Below are 26,752 nucleotides of genomic sequence, written 5' to 3'. Positions count from 1 at the left end.
TGTGTGTGTGTGTGTGTGTGTGTGTGTGTGTGTGTGTGTTCTGATCTGAGGAAGTCATTTGACAGTGTGGCGTCCTGTCTAGGTGAAGAAAAGCAGAGAGACGCGTATTTTGTGTCTGATTTAAGGAAGTTGAAGGAACTTGGACGCTGACGATGATTCTCTGGAGGTGAGAAGCACATCAGGCCTGTAGAGACGCTCGGTCTGGCTGTGAGTGTTTGAAGCTCGCTACAGGTGCTGATTCTGGAAGTGAGTACAAACAAGGCCTTACAGCCTCACCATGCAGAGGTGCTAAAGCCATTTGTTTGCGTCACTTGACGCTTTTGTGGTTTTCCACAGAGTTTTTTCCCAATGTGTATTTAGTCTGGTCAGGTCAATCAGAGAAGTTGACAAACGGATGAAAGAAATAAGTTAGATTAGATTCCCTCGTTCCGTGTCTTGTCACAGAATGTTCTTTAAAGCATCTGAGTATCGACCCGTGTTGCTGTTTTTTGGGGCCAGTTGTATTCCGGGGCATTCTTGCAGGCCTGTACTACAACCATTTCCTGCTCCTTAGTGAAGCAATCTTTATTCTTACGATGGAGTCAGTAACCCCCCTGTGCAAATAGATCATGCTGAAAAACTGCTCTGGAATTCTTGTTCTCAAATGAGTGGACTTTATGGTGAACGATACATGACAAAGTTATGGAAAAGCTTCTTACTTTAGCAGATGAAACGGACTGATGAACAGGTGTCTGAATATGCAGAAAGATTTCTTAAATGTTGGAAAGAAATGGTAAAATTAAAAGTGTCGCATAAAGCCGAACCTTTCTTTGTGTCAGTGATCATTAATGGACTGGGAACACAGGATGCTGATACTTTAAAGAATTAGCAACCCCTGACGTGTTTTCATTGAGTCCTGTGGAATTACTAAAAAAGGACTAGAGAATTAGATGCAACTGGATTGTTTGCAAATCCAAAAAAAAAAAAAGAAAAAAAAAAGCTAAGATTCATGCTGTACACAACTCTGGGAGAGTATAGACCGTTTGTATCAACACAACCAGGCTTCAGAGGATGAGGACGAGACAGGATGAGACCAAATCAACGACGATTTAGGGGCCGACGTTATTATAATAATACTAATGATCACACACTGGCAAGGGGGAAGAAACCTCAATGATCAGAGACTGTGAGCAAAGGAAAAGAAAAAAAAAGAGATGAAGCTAAAGTAGCTAGACCCACCGGAGTGCCACAAGTGTTGAATCAAGGGCAAAACTCAACAAGTACCAAAGACAAACATTACACCAGAACAGAGAGCAGTTTCCTTTCTGTGGAGAAAAACTTCTACACAATGAAGCGGCCGACAGTATTGGGACGCTGACGGTGATCAAATAATAATAATAATGATGGTTATTCAGGCACAAGTTTCAAATACAGCGGTAGAAAATACCAAAGATTTGTTTAAACATTAAAGGGAAACCAAAAAAAAGTTTCTCGGAAATGTAGGTGCATTTTTTCTCTTGTATTCGTCAGCAGGAGATATACTGTCCATGAAGTAATGACACTGTTCAAACTGTCAGCATTTCTGGTGTCCCACCAAGAGAACCGCTGTCAAAACTGTTACCGGTTGAGATAGATGGCAGGAAATTTCAACATGTGTTTGTGATTTAGAAATGTTTTCATTTCTAGGAAAAAGATATGCTATCAAAATTAAGATTATATAGAATTTGTGCTCCAGAGTGAGTAACAGTAAAACATTCCAAACATACATCAGACGGTAGGACAGTATTTCCCTGTTTGGCAGAAAGCAGCCTCTGTTCTTCTAAATGTTGATGTGGTGACTTGACTGTTCACAATAGAGGGAATCAGAACATTAGCATCCTGTCAAGCAGACCAGTAGATAAACCATTCTCGGACAGAGTAGAAAGTCCACAAATACTGTTTGTCTCTCTCCAGAGGGACTGATGTTATTATTAAAAGATGTGCACGGAAACATTGAACCATTCATCGGTGCAGTTACAAATGATCATTGGGACAGTAGCTAAAATGCTTGACATTTGTTACCAGTTTCTTCATAGACAACCAGAGGATGAGAGAGAGGAGAGGAGGAAAGGTGAGCCCGTCTTCCTATCGCAAAGGTCTGCCTGAAACTGTTTTAGAGGTCTTGTAACAAAAACTCTGTTCCTTGGAAAATGTACCCTGGCCGGTTTATGCAGAGTACAGGTGTCTTGAGATGATAAAAAAATCTTTCACATCTTCCACCCTGACTTTCTTCATGGCACGCTTTTCTCAGTACACTATAAATTCATCCCCTCTATCCGTCTGTCTTGCTCCTACTCATCTCCTCAACACCTAACCCATCGTAAAAACTTCAAAGTGCAGTTACAAGTGATCACTGGGACAGTACGGGGACTAAAATGCTTGACATTTGTTACCAGTTTCTCCATAGACAACCAGATGATGAAGATAGCAACTAAAATGTTATTGTTTGGTCGTATGACGAGGACACTTTGCATTTTTGTTCATTAAAATCCTGCAAAATACAACGAAAGCAGAAGTTCAGCTGGATGTGTTGTTACAACCTCCGTCAGTTTGAGCGTCTGTTCCATCTAAATTGTGGACGCAGCACGCAGATCATGTAGGACTGCTGGGTATGGAACCTTATCAAGCAACAATTAACTATGCAGAATATCCTGTTTGTTAAAACAGTATCCCTGATCAGAGGAAAAAGAAATGGGGTCAGACCAGTGGTTGAATCACTGCTGAAACAGGGAGTCATTGTGTGTCTCCAAACAACACCCCAATAAAAACCCCATTCAGTAAAAGAAAAAAAAAAAAAACAAAAAAAAAACAGTGGCTCAGTAATTCAGAGATGGTTCAGTTTTAAAGTATCAGATGAGCAACAGAGTCACGTTATATGTAGGGAGTGCTATAAACAAGATACAGGCAAGAGTTGACGCACAACTAATCTTTACGCCACCTAAAACAGCGGAGCAAACTGCAGTACGGAGTGATTACTGTCTGTCAGAGTAGAAAAAGAGTGAGAAAATGTATATTGAGTTGAAATTCTGTTTCTTGTGCAGCTGGTTGAGACTGATCAGAAAAGAAATTGCTACAGGAGAAGGTATGTAAAGCTGATGTTTGTATTTGTTTCTTAAACTAAGCACTTTATTTTGTTCTTTCTTTGTTCTTATATAATGCTGCTCTTACAAGGGGTTGTCATATTTTGTTCTTTTGTAATGTTTCTGTGGATTTGTTAGAAAGGGGAAGAAAATCTGTATTTGCAAATCATGTAAAACAGTGGTGCAAACTGCAGCACGGAGTGTGTAAAGCTGTGCGCATTACTGTCTGTCAGAGTAGAAAAAGAGTGAGAAAATGTATATTGAGTTGAAATTCTGTTTCTTGTGCAGCTGGTTGAGACTGATCAGAAAAGAAATTGCTACAGGAAAAAGGTATGTAAAGCTGATAATTGTATTTGTTTCTTAAACTAAGCACTTTATTTTGTTCTTTCTTTGTTCTTATATAATGCTGCTCTTACAAGGGGTTGTCATATTTTGTTCTTTGGTAGTGTTTCTGTGGATTTGTTAGAAAGGGGAAGAAAATCATGTAGGATTGCTGGCTGTGGAACCTTATCAAGCAACAATTAACTATGCGAAATATCCTGTTTGTGTTAAACAGTATCTCTTGTCAAAGGAAAAAGAACTGGGGATCAGACCAGTGGTTCAATCATTGCTGAACCGAAGAGTGTCATGTCTGTCTCCAAACACCACACCAATAAACCCCATTTTGAAACCAGGAACAAAGAAGTACAGATTTGCACAGGAAAAATAAATAAATTTCAGCGTCATTCCTTTAACTCCGGTTGTACCAGATGTTAATGCTATCTTAGTATCAGTAGCAGCCAGAGTGAAATGGTACACAGTTGTGTATTTGTATTCTGCTGTACACAGGAATACATAGGATTTGTTTAGTTTCACCTTCTGTGACCAACAATATCGCTTTACAAGTTTAACGTTGTTTGTTTTTTTTCAGACAGTCCAACCGTCTACGCTGCAGCTGTGAGACAGCAGCTTTCAGAGCTGACATGACCTGCTGACTCGGTTTTGTTTGGCGTACATCGACAACATCATTATTGTCTCTTATACAGAAAATTGAATTTGAGTTTGTGAAAATTATCAACCAGTTATTCTGTTTTTATTCAAGCGCGTGTCTACGCTTCCTGATTAAGTTTGTGTGGCTTTATTTTGAATATTTAGAATGAGACTCTGTCTTTGAATGATTTTACTATTCATTTATACCTTTTCTTGTATGTTATACACTTTTTTAAAAACCTTACCTCCTTTTGAGTTGTATTTTCAGATCTATATATTAGAACTTGGGTGGATGTGAAGGTTTTCCAGTGATCACGTTAACTGGGAAACAGAGAATTTCACGATGCTTATCACAAAGGACACGACATGTTTCAAAGTTTTGAGAGCAGTAACTTAAAATTTCAAGTTAGGAGCAGATTTGGTTATCTTCAGGTCACAAATAGTAACACTTTTGATTATTTGCTTTACATGTTAAGATGAAACCTGTGTTTCTTGTTTAGATCATAATTTTTAGGTTCACCTCTGGAGAGCTTTAAAAAGGTCATATAACCACCTAAAGTGCTACAGACACCCGGACATATCTGTTTGTAGTAAAATGTAATATCTAACAGACTGTTTGAAAATTGTATGATTGAGAAATGTTAATGAGTTAAATGTTAATGAGTCTATTTTTTTTTCCCTTTCTGCAGCTCCGGCTCACAGAATGAACCTTCGATCACTTCGCCGTCATAATCTTAAACACGCGGAGTACGCAGAATGCATTCTGACACCGTAAATACTTCATCCGTGAAACTCTGTTCGTATTTTTTTATCGAAGACCCCTCGCAACTTGGATATTCTGACAACATCGCCGACCTTAAATCCTGTCTTTATTTATTTTTTTCTCTTGTCTCGTGGTGTAGGCGTACCGTACAAATTGTGAAACACTTGAAGGCCCTTACTCACATCAGCCGGGCGTATTTTTATACTGCTGTGGTGAGTGTTGTTATAGCTTTTTACTAAGTCTGGTAGGACTTCCACGCACCGTCTAGTGTTCTTAGCAGTGAAATTCTAGTCTTTAGCGTTCGGTTAAATCTTTCAACCACACTCAAAGGTGAGCCTGTCTTCCTATCGCAAAGGTCTGCCTGAAACTGTTTGAGAGGTCTTGTAACAAAAACTCTGTTCCTTGGAAAATGTATCCTAGCCGGTTTATGCAGAGTATAGGAGTCTTGAGATGATAAAAAGTCTTTCACATCTTCCACCCTGACTTTCTTTCTTTCTTTCTACCCCGCCGAAACTACCATGATGACTCGGCTTGTAATATAACCTCTTCATAACACGTTTCTCCGCCATCTCAATTTAAATTCACCCCCCTCTAACCGACTGTCTGGCTCCTACTCATCCCTTCAGATGTGTCAACACCTAACCCGTCGTAAAAACTTCAAAAGACCTCAGACGGAAGGAAGTTTGGGGGGGGGGGGGGGGGGGGGGGGGGACAAATGCGCAGTGGACATACGCTGGACAAATGGTGGACAAATGGCAAGGGGAGGGGTTTATTGGGGGCCATAAATCTTTCGTTTGACATATAATACCGTATCTGTCTCTCTTAGAGCTTATCACAGCACTGAGACTGCGTTAGTTAAAGTCACTAATGACTTGCTATTGGCGGCTGACGCAGGACTAGTCTCAATCCTGGTTCTCTTAGGCCTCAGAGCAGCTTTTGATACAATCGACCACAATATTCTCCTGCAGAGGTTAGAATGTGAGGTTGGCATCAGAGGAAAAGCCCTCTGCTGGTTCAAATCCTATTTATCTAATAGGTACCAATTTGTTCACGTTAACCAACAGTCCTCACCGTGCTCCCAGGTCAGTTATGGGGTTCCTCAAGGGTCCGTGCCGGGCCAATTGTATTTCTGTTGTATATGCTTCCTTTAGGGAACATAATTAGAAGTCACGATATCAATTTTCATTGCTATGCAGATGACACACAACTGTATTTATCTATGAAACCTGATCAAACTAATCAAATAGACAGACTCAGTGACTGTATCAGAGAAATTAAATCCTGGATGACTACGAACTATCTCCGTCTTAATCCTGGAAAAACAGAGGTCATTATACTAGGCCCCCATAAACTGAGAGAGTGTCTATCTGAACAGATTATCACCTTAGATAACGTCAGTGTATCCTCCTCCTCTACTGTCAGGAACCTCGGGGTCTTATTTGATCAAGATATCTCCTTTAAAGCACACATCAACCTGGCTTGTAAAACAGCATATTTCCACTTGCGCAACATAGCTACAATAAGAAACATTCTACCTGGAAGCGATGCAGAAAAACTCATCCATGCATTTGTTTCTACTAGACTGGACTACTCAACTCCCTTCTTGCAGTCTGCCCAAAAAGTGCATTAAAAAACTTTCAGTTGGTTCAAAATGCGGCCGCCAGATTATTAACTGGAACTAGAAGACGTGAACACATTACTTCCGTTCTAAAATCTCTTCACTGGCTTCCAGTCGAGTTTAGAGTTAGATTTAAAATCCTTCTCCTCACTTACAAAATCCTAAATGGGATGGCTCTGACCCATCTCCAAGATGCTTTAACGCCTTATCAACCAATCAGAGCACTCCGCTCTCAAAATGCAGGGTTACTGGTGACTCCTAGGGTCTCTAAATGGACATTAGGCAGAAGAGCCTTTAGCTATCAGGCACCATTTTTATGGAACCAGCTTCCAAGTGGTGTCAAAGAGGCAGACACAGTCTCCACATTTAAGGTTAGGCTCAAGACTTTTCTCTTCGATGCAGCCTATGATCAGGTCAGCTAGGGATTTTAAACTAAACTAAATTAAACTAAACTAAACTATCTAAACTATACTAACTAAATACTAGTTTAAATACTAAACTATCCACAAAGCTGCCCTAGGAGCTAGAATGCTGTGGGAAGTACGGTGCACTGAGCCCTATCCTCTAATGTCTGAATGTTATTCCCTTTAGTCCATTCATTGCTTTTCATCTGTTGTCCCCCCCCCCCCCCCCCCCCCCCCTTTGAGGGGGAGTCTTCTTGAGTTTCAGTTGCTGACTCCATTATTATGAGGGCCTATGAACAAGCTCCGTCCGGACCGGGAGGACACTCCTGTCGGTCCTGCCCGCGGACTGGCTTCGGTTCTACTTCTGGGATCCGTGGTTCTTGTGCTGGACCGTCCAACAGACTGTCCTCAACATAGTCCTAAGCTTTACTTCTTATTGTCTCATGCTAGCTGTTGCCAAAGCCGTCCGTCCCTGGGAGTGGGATCCCTCCATACTGTGGTTCTCCCTAAGATTTCTTCTTCTCCCACTGGGTTTTGGGAGTTTTTTTCTTGCCGGATGTGAGGGTCTAAGGCGGTGGTTGCTTCATTTTGTCTCGTTACTGTGAATTTGACATATTAACATTATGCTTATTCACTGTTTTTATTTTAACCGACCAATGTAACATCTTGAAGCCCTCTGAGGCAACTGTCGTTGTGATACTGGGCTATACAAAAATAAATTGATTGACTGATTGAGAAGGGGGCCGGTGGAGAAGACGGCGGATATCAGCGACACAACTTGAAACCCCCCCGGATACATTACAATGACACGTCTGGAACCTACCTAATGGGGCCCCACTACTACCCGGCTTGCATCAACGTGCTGTCAGTGTTGCTAAACACACTTTTTTTGGGGTAGGATAGCATCTCGCTGTCGTTGTTGGCCACCGCTGACATGTTTAGTTCACTTGTGACGCTCGCTAACTGGGAGCCACGCTAGCTAGGAGCCGTGCCGCTACCGCTGCTCCTGCTGTGTTTACATGTGAGGGGAGGGGGAGGGGTTGGGGTGCTGCAGGAGGGAGACGAAGCAGGGCGGAAGAACAGGAGCGAATTTTGAAAATACATTTCAAGTGGCACTAGATCCTCTTTATGATATTATTATGTGCGCATTTTGAACACAATATTGAAATTTAATTTTTTAATACCACAATTATCATCAATACCAGCATACTATGACAGCTCCAATACATGTATATATGTATATATATATATATATATATATATATATATATATATAAATATATATATGTATATGTACACATGTACATCAAACTGTATGCCAAGAATGAGTGTGACATCGACTCCCTGATTCACCTCACCAGGATATACAGCAATGACATCGGGATGTCATTCGGACTGGATAAGTGTGGAAGAATGGTATCTAGATGAGGGAAGGTGATCACAACTGAAGGAGTTGAATTGCCTGAAGTGAACATAACAGATGTGCAGGACAGCTACAAGTACCTGGGGATCCCACAGGTAAATGGTAACCATGAGGAGGCAGCTTGAAAGTCAGCCACAGCCAAATACCTACAGAGAGTAAGACAGGTCCTGAAGAGTCAGCTGAATGCCAAAAATAAGATCCAGGCCATAAACACCTACGCCCTACAAGTAATCAGATACCCTGCTGGCATAATATCCTGGCCACAGGAAGAAATGCAAGCCACTGATATCAAGACAAGAAAGCTCCTTACAATGCACGGAGGGTTCCACCCTAAGTCCAGCATACTGAGGCTATACACCAAGAGAAAGGAGGGAGGCCGAGGACTAGTGAGTGTCAGAGCCACTATCCAGGAGGAAACCAAGAGCCTCCACGAGTATAACAAGAAGATGGCCCCCAGTGATGATCTGCTAAGTGAATGCCTCAGACATCAAAAGCCCAGTGAGGAGGAGCCAGAGGAGCTATCATGGACAGACAAAGCCCTGCATGGCATGTACCACTGACAAATTGAAGAAGTGGCTGACATTGGGAAAACATACCAGTGGCTGGAAAAAGCTGGACTGAAGGACGACACAGAGGCACTAATCATGGCTGCACAAGAACAGGCCCTTAACACAAGATCAATAGAGGCCGGGATCTACATATGAAAAACGTTTTAAAGGTCCCATATTATGCAAAAATCACTTCACAATGGTTTTGTAACAATAATATGTGTCCTGAGCCTGTCCTGCTTGCTCCACCTTTCAGCTAATGTGTGCTCAAACGGGCGGTTTGGAATTTTTCTGGTTTTTGACATCATTAACCAAAATCGCTCCTCCTCCAGGTCGGTGACACCACCCCAGACAAGTGTTTGTTCAGCTCCCGGAAAATTCCTTTTATACTCTGTGTGTTTCTGCTTGAAAACGCTGCTCTAGTTAAGGGACACATGATGCCTTTTTCACTTTGTGAAGAGTTTCTGATACTAGTATGTGTTGCTGTAGCCTCATTAAGACATTCAAATTTGAAAATTGTCTGTTTCCTCCTTGTCTCGCTACACCACATTTTTGAAAAGGAAACTGAAACTGAAGCTGCCGGTGGAGGGGATTTAACTCTGACTGTGCCCCCACGTGTGTGAGAGTGGGCGTGGCCAGATGCGTTCAAATGCATCCCATAAAGTAGGCTGTGAAACAGCCTGTTCTGATGAGGGCTCCTCAGAGCCACTTTTTAGACCGCTCAAACTTCGAACATAGGAACATGTGTACAGAGTGTCCAAAGCATGGCAGTTTTCTTCACTTGTTCAGAGCAGCAGCTTTCACAACATTGGATCCACTGTCCGTGGTCACACACACTTGTCTCTCCTCGTCCAACTCCCAATCCCGCAGAAACTCCTTCAACTCACTTGCTATATTTTCACCGGTATATTCCTCTGGGGAAAAAAGCTTGTTTGGACACAAGAGCTTTGTAACATCCAGTCAGACGTTATGGAGTGTACCGTCAAGCTAATGTAGGGTTCTGTTGCTCGGCTACTCCACATGACCGTTGTGGAAGCGAAAAAGTCCCCGTCTTTCAAGCTGGCCCGCAGTTTCTCACGGCAGTCCTCATACATTGTTGGTAGTGCAGTTTGTGAGAAATATTTCCGTGAGGGCATTGTGTATCGTGAGTCAAATATGCGAATGAGGTAGTTGAATCCTTCCTTTTCAACAGAGTATATCAGCACCATGTCTTTGGCTACATAATACGACACCGCGTCAGTCAGTTCTTGCCATGGTTTACTTTTCTTGTCGTCAGGAACACCTTTGGCAACTGATTCTTGTATTTTGGGCTTGTTGGGTCTTAGCTTCGTACTAGGAGAGTCCGCCTCTCGCTTTCTGATACTCTTCTTGTACTCAATTCTGTGTCTCTGTTTAAGATGGTGGAATAGATTTGACGTGTTCCCACCTTTAGCCATCACCGTCGCTTTACAAACTTTGCAAAATAGTCTTTTGCTCCATATCTTCTTTCCTGAAGCCAAACCATGTCCATATTACAGAGGAGGCTTCTCGTTTAGCGACAAACTCATCCTCCGCAGTTTCTGGTTCTGCTCTGCCTTCCTCCACCCAGAAAAAGTTCATCCATGAAATGATTCGTTCAGCAGCTGAAGGTGCTCATCCAGCAATAATATGACAACTTTACGCCGTTTTTTTAAAATTGAAGTTTTCAGGTTGACCACTTCAGTGCCAGTTTTGTTTTTAAGCTTGAACTGTAGAAGTAATGAAACTAATCTTTTATCTTGTCTTTTTTTGTCTCTGCAGAGCTCCAACAGCACCATGACTGTAGAGAGGAGCAGAAAACAAACTACTGTCAAGAACAGGAGGAACCAGAACCTCTAGAGATTAAAGAGGAACCAGAAGAACCAGGAGCTCCACAGAGAAAAGAGGAACCAGAAGAACCAGGGTTTCTTCAGTTTCCAGAGGACCAGGAGGAGCCAGGGACTCTAGAGATTGAGGAGCACGAGGATCTGGGTTCCAGCCAGACGGGAGCGTGGCCTGTTGTGACGTTAGAAAGTGAAACCTTGAAGGTTCCTTCTGTTGAGGAGCAGAGTGACCTGAGTGAACCAGAAGAAGAACCAGACACTGAGCAGCTCCTCTCTCAGGACTCTGAAGTCCACCATGAGAACCACCTGATTGACTCTCCAGTTTCAGAGAAGCAGGCTGGATGTGAGGAAACATGTAGTGAACCTGTCCGTAAAAAAACAAAACCATGTCAGAAGGTAAGAACAGTCACTGATAAGAAGAAAACCTGTGAGACGTGCGGAATGAGTTTCACTCATCAGAGTAGTTTGCTGCGCCACATTAGAATTCACACAGGTGAGAAGCCGTATTCTTGTGAAACGTGGAAAAAGCTTCATTCGTCAGAGTCATTTGTTGCTCCACATTAGAATTCACACAGGTGAGAAGCCGTATTCTTGTGAAACTTGTGGAAAAAGTTTCATTGCACATCATACTTTGTTGCGCCACATGAGGAGTCACACAGGTGAGAAGCCATATTCTTGCGAAACATGTGGAAAAAGTTTTAGTAAACGGAGTTCTTTGTTGTCCCACATGAGGATTCACACAGATGAGACACCATATTCTTGTGAAACATGTGGAAAAAGCTTCAATATTCAGAGTAATTTGTTGCGCCACATTAGAAATCACACAGGTGAGAAGCCGTATTCTTGTGAAACTTGTGGAAAAAGTTTCAATGCACATAACACTTTGTTGCAACACATGAGGATTCACACAGGTGAGAAGCCATATTCTTGTGAAACATGTGGAAAAAGCTTCATTGCACATCACACTTTGTTGTCCCACATGAGGACTCACACAGGTGAGAAACCGTATTCTTGTGAAACTTGTGGAAAAAGTTTCACTGTATATGCAACTTTGTGGCGCCACATGAGGACTCACACAGGTGAGAAGCCCTATTCTTGTGGAACATGTGGAAAACGTTTTAGTCAACAGGATCATTTGTTGTCCCACAAGAGGATTCACACAGGTGAGAAGCCGTACTCTTGTGAAACATGTGGAAAACGTTTTTGTCGACAGAGTAATTTGTTGTCCCACATGAGGAGTCACACAGGTGAGAAGCCGTACTCTTGTGAAACATGTGGTAAAGGTTTTAGTCAACAGAGTAATTTGTCACGCCACATGAGGACTCACACAGGTGAGAAGCCATATTATTGTGAAACATGTCGAAAAAGCTTCAGTAATCAGCGTAGTTTGTCAGACCACATGAATATTCACACAGGTGAAAAGCCGTACTCTTGTGAAACTTGTGGAAAAAGTTTCAGTGCAAATCAAACTTTGTTGTCCCACATGAGGATTCACACAGGTGAGAAGCCATATTCTTGTGGAACATGTGGAAGAAGATTCAGTATGAAGTGTAATTTGTTGTCCCACATTAGAACTCACACAGGTGAGAAGTCGCACTCTTGTGAAACATGTGGAAAAAGTTTTTATCAGAAGAGGAGTTTGTTGTCCCACATGAGGACTCACACAGGTGAGAAGCCATATTCTTGTGGAATATGCGGAAAAAGCTTCAGTCAACAGAGTTATTTGTCGGTCCACATGAAGACTCACACAGGTCAGAAGCCATATTCTTGTGGAACATGTGGGGAAAGTTTTAGTCAACAGAGTAATTTGTCGCGCCACATGAGGACTCACACAGGTGAGAAGCCGTTCTCTTGTGGAACATGTGGAATGACATTTTGTCATCGTCGTTCATGGATGCACCACCTTAAAAGTCACAAATAGATGGTGCCATGAAAGACTCTCTTGGAGAGCTCATTCAGGAAGTTCAACTTGATCCCCAAACCGCAAGAGAGCATCCAGTTTAAAGGAAATGTTCCACATTCAAACACTGTTGAGACGAGATCCACCTTCAGGAATGTTTTTGTTTGTAGTCTGTCACAAAAATGAGAAATTTCAAGAAATGGAAATAAAATGTTGGCATGAATTCAATGGGCTTTCTTCTTCAGTGTTTGTTTTTTAGTTAACGTGACTGAGCGAGAATGTAACTTATTTTTTTATGGTTCATGAAAAAAAATCCCCGGAGAGAGCGCCGGGAGAGCTTCTCTCATGTCCCAAGGGAGGCTGGGGACATTGAGTCCGAGTGGACCATGTTCTCTACCTCCATTGTCGAAGCAGCTGCCCGGAGCTGTGGTCATAAGGTCTCCGGTGCCTGTCGTGGCGGCAACCCCCGAATCCGGTGGTGGACACTGGAAGTAAGGGCTGCTGTCAAGCTGAAGAAGGAGTCCTATCGAGCCTTGCTGGCTCATGGGACTCCCGAAGCAGCTGATGGGTACCGGCAGCCCGAGTGGTTGCGGAGGCAAAAACTCGGGTCTGGGAGGAGTTCGGGGAGGCCATGGAGGAGGACTATCGGTCGGCCTCGAAGAAATTCTGGCAAACCGTCCGGCGCCTCAGGAGGGGAAAAGCAGGTCTCCGCTAACACTGTTTACAGTGGAGGTGGGGAGCTGCTGACCTCAACTGGGGATATTGTTGGACGGTGGAAGGAATACTTCGAGGACCTCCTCAATCCCGTCGCCATGTCTTCCATGGAGGAAGCAGAGGCTGAGGTCTCAGAGGTGGACTCGTCCATCACCCAAGCTGAAGTCACCGAGGTGGTCGGTAAGCTCCGGCAAGGCACCGGGGGTGGACAAGATTCGCCCTGAGTATCTTAAGTCTCTGGATGTGCAGGGACTGTCTTGGTTGACACGTCTCTGCAACATCGCGTAGCAGTCGGGGACGGTGCCTCTGGATTGGCAGACTGGGGTGGTGGTCCCCCTGTTTAAAAAGGGGGACCGGAGGGTGTGCTCCAACTATAGGGGGATCACACTCCTCAGCCTCCCCGGGAAAGTCTATTCCAGGGTGCTGGAGAGGAGGATTCGACCGATAGTCGAACCTCGGATTCAGGAGGAACAATGCGGTTTTCGTCCTGGTCGTGGAACACTGGACCAGCTCTATACCCTCTATAGGTTGCTCGAGGGTTCGTGGGAGTTCGCCCAACCAGTCCACGTGTTTTATGGACTTTGGGAAGGCGTTCTACTGCGTCCCCAGTGGTGGTCTTGTGGGGGGTGCTCTGGGAATACGGTGTCCGGGGCCCCTTGTTAAGGGCCGTCCGGTCTTTATATGACCAGAGTAGGAGTCTGGTCCGCATTGCCGGCAGTAAGTCGGACCTGTTCCCGGTGCATGTTGGACTCCGGCAGGGCTGCCCTTTGTCACCGGTTCTGTTTATAATCTTTATGGACAGAATTACTAGGTGCAGCCAGGGGCCGGAGGGGGTTCGGGTTTGGGGACCACAAGACTGCATCTCTGTTTTTTGCAGATGATGTTGTCCTGTTGGCTTCATCGAACCAGGGCCTACAGCATGCACTGGGGCGGTTCGCAGCTGAGTGTGAAGCGACAGGGATGAGGATCAGCACCTCCAAATCCGAGGCCATGGTCCTCGACCGGAAGAAGGTGGCTTGCCCTCTCCAGGTCAGTGGAGAGACTCTGGCCCAAGTGGAGGAGTTTAAGTATCTTGGGGTCTTGTTCACAGTGGGGGACGGATGGAGCGTGAGATTGACAGGTGGATCAGTGCAGCGTCTGCAGTGATGTGGTCGTTGTATCGGTCTGTTGTGGTGAAGAGGGAGCTGAGCCGAAAGGCGAAGCTCTTGATTTACCGTCAATCTACGTTCCCACCCTCACCTATGGTCATGAGCTTTGGGTCATGACCGAAAGGACAAGATCTCGGATACAAGTGGCTGAAATGAGCTTCCTCTGTAGGGTGGCTGGGCGCTCCCTTAGAGACAGGGTGAGGAGCTCAGTCACCAGGGAGGAGCTTGGAGTAGAGCTGCTACTCCTCCACATCGAGAGGAACCAGCTGAGGAGGCTTGGGCATCTGGTTAGGATGCCTCCTGGATGCCTCCCAAGGGAGGTGTTCCGGGCATGTCCCACTGGGAGGAGACCCCGGGGAAGACCCAGGACACGCTGAAGAGACTATGTCTCTCGGCTGGCCTGGGAAGGCCTTGGGATCCTCCCAGAGGAGCTGGAGGAAGTGACTGGGGACAGGGAAGTTTGGGCATCCCTGCTCAGACTGCTGCCCCCACAACCCGGCCCTGGATAAGTGGTAGAAATTGGATGGATGGATGGAAAAAAATCCCTTTGGCTTCTATGCAGCACATGACTGCTAACAGAATATCTGAAAACTTGTGTGGAATCTGTGCAGCATGTCTTCAAACAGATTACACTCACCACCGCATGTCATTAATTTGTCCAAACCAAAGGTTCTGTTGAAACGGTCCACACAAGATGTTTTGGTGTTCATCCAACGCTGTAAGACTTAAACAGGAGAAGGTTCCAATGAATACACACCAGGATGTCGGTTGACATGACGTCACATCACACAAGTTCAGAGTTATGATGCAAGTAAGTGGAAAAACTGTCGCTGTCCTTTAAACAGTCGGGGGGGGGGGGCTTCAGCAGCTTGGGGGGAGGATCCTTCGAGAGCGGCTGCATCTGCAGTCTCAAAGGATCCTATTTTTCTTTTTTAATTCAACACCTGTGTTAAACCTCATCATCTGGTTTTATCTTTGCTCCTTTCCTCCTTTCAGGGTCATGGACGGAACAAGGTCTCTCAGGGGATTTTCAGGTTCTGATCTTTAGCTTTGCAGCCAGCAGTCCTCAGCACTGTTTCTGCTTTTAAATTGCAATGCTTCTTGCTCCATCTCTTCTTGTGTAACACAATAACACCTGATTTCTGGTAAAAGCCACTCCCCCTCCATCAGATTTCCTGGCCAGTATCGCCGATACCGATACTTTTTACCAAGTTTTTAAAAAATTTTTTCCGTTTTTATTTTTATTTTACATATATCACAGGTAGCAGTTTCGCTGTGCTGTCTTCATCGCTTCATCAAAATATGGAGGTAAGACCGTATATTAGTGAAAATTGAAAAAAAAACAAATTTTTTTTTGTCAATTTTCATCTTAACACAGAGGTAAGGGTGTAGCACGACCATCCATGAGTCAAAGTCGAAAAGAAAATCATCTAAATACGGAGGTGAGGCTATAGTAAGTTCACACATGAGTGAAAATTTAAAAAACAAAAATGTAATAATTTGATCATTTTCATTTTAATACGGAGGTACTAAAAGTTCACGTCTACGTTACTATTGCAACAACACATCACCAGTAGGGTGAAACTAACCTGTCTCACGACAGATCACTGATCAGTGAAAACTGAAACATAAAATTGATGTTTTCATCTTACAGTTTTTCTCCAGTGGTTTGGCTCATTTCTTGAAACCGAAATTACATTTTCAAAACAACATGGACAAATCTCCAAACTACCCTGTAACTGCTCACAACAGAATGGCATTTTTCATTCATGTCATCACATTTAAAATGTCTTAGTACATGTCTCAATGTCTCAGAAAATCTTTGCAAATGATTAAGCACAGTAAGGATAGATTTAGCACAATTCCCAAGTGAATAGGTCATGTCGATATAAACTGATTGATCGATTCTCAGTCTGATGGTTGTTCTCTCCAAAACATATCAGCCTAATTTCATTGTATCAGTCACCACCTGCAAAATCATCTGTTCAGCTGTCAAAATTAGTCAAAAACACACTTCAATACCATGAATACCAGACATGGATGTGTTTGGATGAAGGTGAGGAGGACAGTCAGGAGGGTGAGGAGGGAGACCAGTGAAGAAGTGAGCTGTGAAACTCCAGCTTCATTTACAGCACATTGGGCAACAACATACAATTTTCCTTTTTGTTTTGTTACCTCCACCAAGGAGGTTATGTAATCACATCGCTTTGTTGGTTGGTTGGTTGGTTGGTTGGTTTGTGAGCAACATTAAGGAAAAAGTTATTGACGGATTGCAATGAAACTTTGTGGAAAGGTGGGTCTTGGGCTAACTTAGAATCCATTAAATTTTGGTGACGATCCGGATCACTGTCTGGATCCAGGAATTTTTTAAAGATTTCTTTATCATTGAGAGATAGGGCAGTTTTTGACATAGTTGGGCATAATTCAACAATAAATGACAAGGGGGCTCAGCAAAAAATTACAGTAAGTTCTTCAAAGAGTCTAAGAGAGATCAGCTGCTGATCCAGATCAGGAAGTATTCCGGATACCAGGATCCAGAACAGACAAAAACAGGGGGATTCCGGAGTGTCAGTCACTGGGAGGAAACACACTGAGATATGAACAAGCAACAAACAGCTTTCTCCCAGACATTGTTTGTGTTGGGGAGAAATAAAATGTTTTTTGTTTTGTTTTGTTTTTTTTTTATCACATATGGTGTTCTTATTGTTGTTAGTGACTGATTGGAGCTGTGGCGGAGGTCTGCGCCTGTGCCTCTCTGAGTGTCAAATTCTAATTTTTTTGGTTTTTTTTTTGTTTCTTTGTTTTTATTTTACAGCATATTGAACTCCGATGGATGGAAGTTGCTTTGTGTGTGAATAAAAATTATTACACTTTCCTTGGAGGTTTGAGAGCAGTGTGTGAATCAGAACTTGAAGGTTCTTCTTACTGTAAAATGCTTTTTGTCTTCATTTTCTCATACACAATATTTTCTGTTAGCTAAAAAACCCAAAGAAGAAAATAAAAACTATCACAATCACCATTATGAATGAAGGACTGGGCCCAGGTAGAAAGGTAGATGAGGAATATTTCAGTGGTCCTTTGCCCTTAATGACAAAACATCTAAACATTTTGACTGTCAGTGCTCACACAATGTCAAAAGGACAAAGCATTTTGAGGACACTGACCATTTGTTTGTGAAAGAAATGTAGGTTTTCCACCTGAGTGAACTGTTTTGGCAGAGATCTGATCTCTGACAGGTGAACTGTAGTGTTTTGCTGAACCGTCCAGGTTGTTTTTGACAAGAGAGCCAAGAGAACTGAGAACGTCCGGTCTGTCTGGAGAAATGAGCCGAAGCTGTTGAGAAGGATCTTTACATTTTGGAGGCTCTGACTGTTTATATGGGAAAGAAATGTAGCTTTGAAACATGTGTGAACAGTTTTGGGAGAGAGATGAGCTTCAGAAAGTGAACTATGGTGTTGAGCTGAACTGTAAGACCATTGAGCCAAATGATCTTCGAGTTTTGAAAATGTAATTTCAGTTTCAAGAAATGAGCCCAACCAATGGAGAAAAACTGTATCACATCCACCCATTCACATTCACACACCAGCAGAGGAGGCCGCCATGCAAGGCGCTCTGTCTATCCACTGGAGGCAGTTTAGGGTTCGGTGGGTTCAGCCCAAGGACATTTCAACATAAAGACAGGGGGAGACAGGAATCGAACTAACAACCTCCCCACTGAACCACAGCCGCCCCAGAGGTAAGGGTATAGTAAGGCCATCCACGAGTGAAAATTGAAATTTTTTAAAATATTTTTCACATCAGTACAGAGGTAAGGCTATAGTAAGGCTGAATCCCATTTCACCCCTCAGCCCTCCCCCTTGGCCCTCCCCCTCCGTTTTGCGCGTTCATGTGGAGGGGTAGGGTGTCCTGATTGTCATTATGATGGAGGGGCAGGGGGAAGGGGGAGGGCTATTCACCCCTCCAGAGATTCTCCTGAGGCACACTCCAAATGGAGGGGTATGATGCAGTGTCGGCCGGTGGCGAGGGGCGGCGGCGGGAGCGCTTGTCTTGTCCGCCTACGCCGCGATCGGCGGGTGGCGTTAGTTCACTTCCGCATAGGCGGGAGCGCTCGTTTCCACCCCGGCGCATTCCAGGCGGGCAGTGTTGAAGAAACCAGTTTATTGCAAAGACGTTCTGAGACATTGAGACATGGACTAAGATATTTACAACGTGATGAAATGAATGAGAAACACCGATCTGTCGGGAGCAGTTACAGCGTCGTTTGGAGATTTGTCCATGTTGTTTTGCAATTTGTGTTTCAAAAAACGAGCCAAACCAATGGAGAAAAACTAATATTGATGAACAAATAAAGCTTTCTGAAGCTCTGACGCCTGGATGGAGCAAGGGTTCAGTGCTGAAGCTTTTCCACACCGTCCTCTTTGGCACCACCTGGTGGCCAAAAGTATGAAGAACAGCTTGAATGAGCTGCTCCATGACGCTTCCCCTTGAGTTCAGTTCACTGCTTCCCTTTATTATCGTGTGACCGTTCCGTTTGATGCCAGGATCATCGTTGTGACATGAACAAGTGTTTCTGAGGGTGGAAAAAAAAAATCACTTATTGAATTGAGGAATGAGTAACTTTGATGAATAAACTTTTCTGGATTGAACATGTGCCATGGTGTTATCTCCTTTTGCTTGTGACTTTTTGATAATTGTGAACATAACAGATAGAAAAAAATGTGTTTATAATAACGTTCAACACAATCTGATGAGAAGCTGGTTGTTCTGTGAGGCTCCTGTCTCATGTCTGTCCTGAGCTATGGGTGGCTGTGGTTCACTGGGGAGAGCGGTCGTCTCACAGTCAGGATGTTGATAGTTCGATTCCTGTCTCGAGGAGTCCAAGGCCCAATCCCATTTCTCTTTCTGGCCCTACCCCTATGAAACGGAGTGCTAAGGTGTAGGGCCGAAAGTAAACCCCTCCGAATTTGAACACCCCTCCGACAATCGCGTACGTCATCAGTAGTCGCCGCTGCCGATGACGTAGGCAGATGTGACAATTGTTTGCCGAAGAATAATGTTTTTCTTACATTTTAAAACTTTATTGACAAAATATTGACATTTATGAACTTCTTTCGTTGCGGACGCCGCCATCTTGCCGATCTTGGACAGCTTTCTGGGAAATCTGTCATCCAGTGGCGGCCGGTGGCGAGCAGTGTTGAAGAAACCAGTTTATTGAAAATAATCGTCTATCTGTTGTGGTTGGAATGTGCCTGGAATGTGAGGGTGTGGAAACGATCGCTCCTGCCAATGCGGAAGTGAACTAACCCCGCCCGCCACTGACGGTGTGGGCTCACGAAACAAGCGCCCCTCGCGACCAGCCGCCACTGGATCATACCCCTCCGTTTGGAGTGTGCCTTGGGAGAATCTCCTTTTGGAGGGGCGACTGGCCCTCCTTCTTGGCCCTACCCCGACGTCATGATGACAACTGGGACACTGCTACCCCTCCACGTGAACGCGCACAACGAGGGGAAGGGCCGAGGGGTGAAATGGGATTCAGCCCAAGTCTGTTGGATCCACATCCAGAGTCAGAATGAGCCCTGTTCTAGAAGAACGCTCCGACATTCCTCAAGCTGTTCCTGCTCCGAAGGATGGAGCCACATCAGATTAAACCCTCTGCTTTAGGAGTGCAAGGTCACTCAAGGTCATCTGAATTCAAACAGTTAAAAACACACGACTCAAACCCAAACGCAGGACTTAATAAAAGATTGGTTTTATTCACAATAGAAGTGTAACAAATATAGTTTATTAAAAAGTCTGCAGCTCATTAACATCATTTGAGTCCAGAAGCTCAGAGGATTTTCATATAAATGTAGAACGGCTCATTTGCCCCAATGGAATATTTACATTTTCTAAAATCTTTTATTTTTCTAAACAACATATATTAACACATTAAAACAAAATTTCCCCACAAAATTAAAAGATTGCATATCAATGCAAAGTAAACTCTGTGCAATGGAATGATTATCGAAAACATTTTGAACATCGACACGTTTCTGAGGTTGATTTCACATCTTTTTACCCCTTATTAAAGGGGAATGACAACGTTTTTAGTTCCTTTGTAAAGAATTATGAGTTCCTGGAAAGATCATCTCGAAAATAAACAATGAGAGGTTTTGAATTCCTGAAATCGGCGGCGCTTCCCTTCAACTATCACTAACAGAAAGGTGGAGGAACATGTGACTCTGGTGAATCAACACAACAACACACTCCTTCAGGTGGAGTCAGCAGATCAGCCTCCAGCTAAAGGGGGGATTTGGAGTTAAGCAGCAGATCAGGACTCATAAAACTCTTGAAAAATCAACAATTACACAACTTTTATCTGCAGCCAATATTATTAACTAGACCCTTTTATACATCACTTAAATATAACAATTCAGCTAAAATAGATCAATTAAATCTGAAACAGTGCATCACTGTAAACATTTCATTAAAGATTATACAATTTGATTCTGATGATATTTAAATCCCAAGTTCATACTCCTCTCATATCTTATTTCATAATGAACAACAAAGGTAGATTTTGTCTGAACTGTGTCATTAATTCGAATATTCTCAAAGGAAAACGTATTTTACTCATAAGGAGGTGCAATCACTAATCAAACTACAGAGCCTCTCTTGGTCTAACACATTGTTTTAAACAGGAAATGTTTTCATTTGACAGAGTTGGTTCATTTTTTTTCTGAACTCAATCTGTAGTGATCACAGAAAATTTTCTAAAAGAGAAAACTCAACTGAAGGCTGGAAGTATGGAGCTGAATCAAACCCAAAAGGTTGGTTAATTAAAAATGTTTGAAATCATATTAATTTTTTTCAATATGAAAGTTTGATCTTGAATTGAAAAAAAAAAAAGAAAAAAAAAACAGTTTTCAAAATAAAAATAAATGCATTCAATTTTTTTTGGATTAAAACACTTTTGATTAAGGTCTGAAAGTATTTTGATAAAATAATTTAAAAGAGTCTGAAACAAAAACAGTGATCTGAAAGTGAAAAAGTTTTGAAAGTGGAAAAAAAAAAACTAAAACCAAAAACAAGATTCAAATGTGAGAAAAAAAAAAAATTAAGATCCTAATCCGAAAACATTAAACCTGCAACTAAAATTTTTTTTTTTTTTTTAAATATACTGAGTGAAAACTAAATGACTTCTTTGGTTCAGCTCCATGTAGAAGAGGCTGAAGAGTTTTAATTTCATAACCTCTGAGATTTTTGTGCTCACAGCTTTTCTAGAGATGTCAGGAGCAGAAAGGAGTTTGATTCTCCAGTAGCTGGATCTGTGATGGCGTGTTGGGTCAATCCTGTCCATTAGAGAGACAGACGACTTTGTTTAGACAGCTAATGAAGTTAGCCTCCAAGCTAGCATCAGAGCTTCACCCAAAAAAACCTCAATGAAGTGACTTAGAAGAATCAAATGTATCACAGAGCGACTTTAAAACTTTACAAACTTGAAATCATTTAGAAGAATTTTGCTAATTGTTGAATTTTCTGCGATTGGGTGAAATGTCTGTAAAATGTTTCCAGGTGCTAGCTTGGCGGCTAACGCCTTCATCCGAGGCTGAAGCTGTACCTGAGCTCCTGTCCTTATCGTAGCAGCCATTCACTCTCTCTCTCTTAAGACGGAGTAAAAACACTTTCGGCTCCTCACACCTCTAGAAAAACTGCCGACACAGATATCAGGGCGTGTCGCCTTTTAATCTAAATATTGTCCATATTTTTCCAATTAAAAAGTACTATTTCTCAGAATGTGCTGATATGGCGACAATGAAAGTGTGGCATGTTTTCTTTTTTCCATTTTTAACGCCATTTCCTTGTTTGTGTGTCACATCCTCAGAAATACACAGAAAACAATTGAACATCATGTTTGCTGTTTAGGATAATTTCCTATTTCAGTGACTGGCAAGACGCTGAATTCTGCACGGCTGCTATCGGGGTTAGTTTCCAGGAGTTCGCCTTGACCCAAAGAGGGCAGTGGAACGCTTGACAAAGCTAATCCAGATTCACTAAAATATGACCAAGAATGTTTGAAATTGGAAGGAAACTGGGGAAACCTTTCAGCAAGCGAGCAGAATTCGGTTCTTTAACCATGCTAAATGTTTGTGCTTTCCCAGAAACAGAAAAACTATTAAATCAAACTTCAAAAAGAAGTGAACAAAGACAAAAAGAAAAAGAAAAAAACAAACAAACAAAAAAAAAACACAAATATTCTTCACGTCACATTGGATGGTACATTCAGACATTTCCTAAACTCTCCGAGGTTCTCCCAGGTGGTTCCTCGTCCCGTTCTGCCAAAATGACTGAAACCGCTGTAAAAGTACCGGACTGCACCGTAAAAACCGCTCGATCCCAGTGAAACCTCGCCGAGACTGAAGTTACAGGAACTCTGACTGGTTTTGGCAGATCGACCTCCCCGAATGAACCAGTACACAATAAATTAACACAATCAGCTAAAAAAAATCAACACGTCGACGATAAACTAAACCGACGGAACGAAGGAACGCCGTCGGCGGTGCGAAGAGTTCAGCTCGGAGAGGAAAGCGGACAGACTGATATGTAAGAAGAGAGAGGAGGAGGATCCCGCTTTTTGGTTTTTAACTTTCAGAAATCAGATCCAAGGAGGAACTGCGTGGAATCAGCAGAGGGAGAACTGAAAACGTAAAAGGAAAAACCCGACAGAGTGGCTCTGATTCGGTCTTTTCTGACCAGATTCAGACGTTTGGAGGAAATGAGATGATTTGCGTTTTGAGTCCATCGAGCAGCTGTGTCCAGCGATCTGACTGAAGACCCTGCTGCTCTGGACACGTTCAAACTTAGCATTTAACTGAACTAGCTAGCCTGTTAGCTAATGAAACAGCATCAGTCAAAGATCGATGGTCAGTTTGTGAAGTCAGTCGTGACAGAGGTTGAAATGAAGTTGGAAAGGTTCTTCAGCCATCGATAACGTAAAAAGGATTATTGTGATTTCCACACTACGAGCCAGGCCGCCTCTGTCGGTTTGCTGGTTATTAAATGAAACCGTTACGAACCGTCTGGGATGTGAGCTGTCGCCGTATGAAAACTCAGTAATTCAGTCAAAAGGATTTGAGTTTTTTTTTTTTTTTCTTTTTGGACACATCTGCAAATCAGAAAAGACGAAACTCATCAAATCAAACTTCTTATCAACTCAACTCAGCCACTCGGTGTGAAAACGCCTCAAATGAATGACTCCAAATGTTTTATTCAGAGACTTTTAACGACTCTCCGACCGACATCTGTCACCAATAAACAGAAGGAAAGTTGGAAAAGTGATGGAAACCCGGCGAGACGGAGAAAAACTCTGCTGCTTGCAGTGCAGAGTGAGGAAATCGCTTCTTCTGAAGACTGATACAACCGTTTGGTTTCTCCTGAACAGAAGTGTGTGTGTTCTGACCGGCCTGGTTCTGCTGTGGACTGTAATAACCTGCTCTCGCCACTAGATGTCAGTGGAGGCAAACGGAAAAACCAGCCCAGCTCGACTGATTCAGGAGGAAGATCTCAAACACACATTTCATTTTTTATTCATAAAATGAGGCTCGAGTGAGCCGAAGCTTCCGGAAACATTCAGAGACGTGTGTGTGTGTGTGTGCGTGTGTGTGTGTGTGCTGCTTCTCCCTCCTGTTTCCCGACCGTGAAGGCACTAGATCGAAGACTAAACTGGATTTAATGGAGCTACACGTCTGCCGAATCAACCGCGGTGAGCGCCACACTGAGGACAAACTGTGGAACTACACCTGTGTGTGTGTGTGTGTGTGTGTGTGTGTGTGTGTGTGTGTGTGTGTGTGTGTGTGTGTTGGAGGATGACAGAAGAGAAACACTGACGGTACTGTTGGAAGGCTGTGTTGAATCAGTATGGCTTCCTCTGTGTGTGTGTGTGTGTGTGTGTGTGTGTGTGTGTGTGTGTGTGTGTGTGTGTGTGTGTCTGCATGTGTGTTTTGTGTTGTGTTACAGTAAAGTGGAGGGTCTCCTCACAGAGGGGGCGGAGCCAGAGACAGGAAGTGATGTCACAGTGGAGACGGGCGCCACCGGTCGGATCTATGGTCCGTTCAGCGTCTCCTGGTGGAGAATATTGACTGTGTGGAAAGAAAAAACCTCTTCCTGAAGGCGTTTGTTCATTTTTCAAAACATAAACTTCAAGAATCGAGTCAAAGTTTCCGTTTCAGACGACGAGAGTCCAAAAAGGAAAAATCAGAGAATGGCTGAGACAAAACAAAGCAAAGAAAAAGGAAATAATCACATTTTTTTGCACTCTTTCCAACAAATTTAGTCTTTTCCTCAACAATCACACTTAAATTAAAAAAAAAAAAAAAATCACCAAACTTATATTCAGTTGAAATTCTTAACCTTGTAGTTGTTGGTGAATTTTCAAAACAAAAAAAAATTTGAATTTGATTCAAAAATCTGCAATTTTATTGACAAAAACGGAGAAAAACGATCAAAAACAGAGGAGAAGGTGTCGGGAGTGGTGAAGCCTCCTGGGGAAAAAAAAAAAAACACAGAAGACGACGCTCCGGGAAAAGGTGGAGGAGGTGAAACGGGTGGCAGGTGGAGCGCTGCTCCAGCAGGAAGAGAGCCGGATTCTGCCCGGGTCCACCAGATCCAGATCACAGAGACCCACCGGATCCAGATCACACAGGTCCACCAGATCCCAGAGATCCACCAGATCCAGATCACACAGGTCAATCAGAGACCCACCAGATCCTGATCACACAGGTCCACCAGATCCTGATCACACAGGTCCATCAGATCCCAGAGATCCACCAGATCCAGATCATTTAGGTCCACCAGATCCACGTCAGGACGTTCCGCCGGTTCTCTCCTTGGTAGAAAACACACGTAAACCCATTGCCGTGGAGCCAACGTTGCAAGAGGCCGGTCTCGTGGCTCCTCCGGCGGAGCGGGGGGAATCGAACCGTGACGCAGGATGTGGGGTCCGGTGGGATTTCCTGCAGGGAACGTTTGGCCACGAGCCTTCACATGAGCCCGCGGTGAATCCGTTGCTTGTGGTCTTTAACGTCTGGACTCCGACCAGAGCTGAAGATTGGGGAATAAAACTGGAATCGAACAGCGAGAAGTCCGGCGGGATCCGACCGAGAGGCGTCTGGCGGCGGCGGCGGGCTCAGATATACAGGATCACAGGTTCTCGCACTCGGGTTTTTCTTTTCTTTATTTTCTTGATCAGTTTCCTTATTGTTGGAGGCGTCGGAGCAGGGAGACGCTCTACTCCACCTGGTTGGGTTTTGCTTCTGTCTTGTCCCTCCTGATGACCGGCAGCGGGTGAGCCTCGGTGTTGAAGACCCAGTGGTCGAACGCCAGGTGGTCGTCGTCGGAGAAGAGCAGGTAGAGATACCTGAAGCACACAGAGAGGGACGAAGAACAGGCTGTAACTCAGACGACCCGACGGAGAAATGGAGAAACGTTAAACCGAGTCACATCAAGCAGCTCAGAGTTCAACCTGAAACCTCCTGTCGGAGGATAAGATCAATGCAATTCCACCTCTGTGCTCTGGGTGGCAGCAGTGAGTCAGTCTCTCAAAGTTTCAGAAATTAATTACTCCCAAATCTGTCACTGCTTTTGTTTTTGCTTGCAGTCAGCGAGGTGAAGCGACTCAACGCACCACCGTGTGGTACAAAGCGTTACTGCAAGACTTGATCCACTTATGTTCAGTCGGTAAATTAGTCAGAGAAGAGCAAAGAAAAACTCTTTAACAAACACTGAGTTAGAATACGTCAGAAAAGATGAACTGAATTACATAAACCATCTAAAACGAGTTCAATCTCAGTAATTAAAGTGACTAATGTGCAACATTTCAAGCCTGTAGAGCTTTTTGATTTTCCAGATGGAGACAACAGAAATAGTAAAGTCCTCCACAACAGTTTGCTGGTTTTTCTTTTTTTTGATTGAAACTCTGAAATAAAGACTCAAATCTGAGGAAAAATTACATTTTGCAATGCAAAATTGGGAGTTTTAATATTTTTGCTGGTTGTTTTGCTTTCACTTTAAAACTGGAACTGTTGTTACCTTTTCTCCTTTGAGGAATAAAACGCAGAAATATCACAATTAAAACAAAAAAATATGCTATTTGTTCTTGGGGACAACCAGAAAAAAAGATCATAGTGTGCAAAAATAATATTTGAACAAATAAAAATTTAGAATTTTCACTGAATAGTTCTATTGGTAGTGAGGAAATACATGAATTATTATGAGAAATAACTTGTCAGATGTTTTTTTTTCCTGTTATTGTAATTTAGGAAACTGCAGATCAGACCAAGGAGCTTCAA

General features: G+C 43.3%; 2 protein-coding genes across 3 annotated transcripts in view; one reads left to right on the top strand and one right to left on the bottom strand.

Moving 5' to 3' along the window:
• The window catches only part of LOC115402060 (zinc finger protein 569-like), a 31,895-nt gene extending 19,111 nt beyond the window's left edge, over positions 1-12,784 (top strand). The window contains exons 3-4 of one of the 2 annotated variants that reach the window (XM_030110487.1): positions 10,603-11,275; positions 11,948-11,993. In XM_030110487.1, the coding sequence (XP_029966347.1) occupies positions 10,603-11,228 (626 nt within the window). In that variant the 3' untranslated portion in view covers positions 11,229-11,275; positions 11,948-11,993. Of the gene's footprint in view, positions 1-10,602 lie in introns of both variants that reach the window. The other variant, XM_030110486.1, reaches the window with a different exon arrangement.
• A 7,375-nt stretch (positions 12,785-20,159) lies between these two features.
• The window catches only part of man1a1 (mannosidase, alpha, class 1A, member 1), a 130,376-nt gene continuing 123,783 nt past the window's right edge, over positions 20,160-26,752 (bottom strand). The window contains 1 exon segment of the mRNA XM_030110197.1: positions 20,160-25,821. Within this exon segment, the coding sequence (XP_029966057.1) occupies positions 25,692-25,821 (130 nt within the window). The 3' untranslated portion in view covers positions 20,160-25,691.

Source organism: Salarias fasciatus, chromosome 15 (assembly GCF_902148845.1).
Source record: "Salarias fasciatus chromosome 15, fSalaFa1.1, whole genome shotgun sequence".
In the NCBI taxonomy this organism is placed as follows: domain Eukaryota; kingdom Metazoa; phylum Chordata; class Actinopteri; order Blenniiformes; family Blenniidae; genus Salarias; species Salarias fasciatus.
The sequence above is the reverse complement of the archived record's forward strand: the minus strand, read 5'-3'. Positions and strand labels throughout refer to the sequence as shown.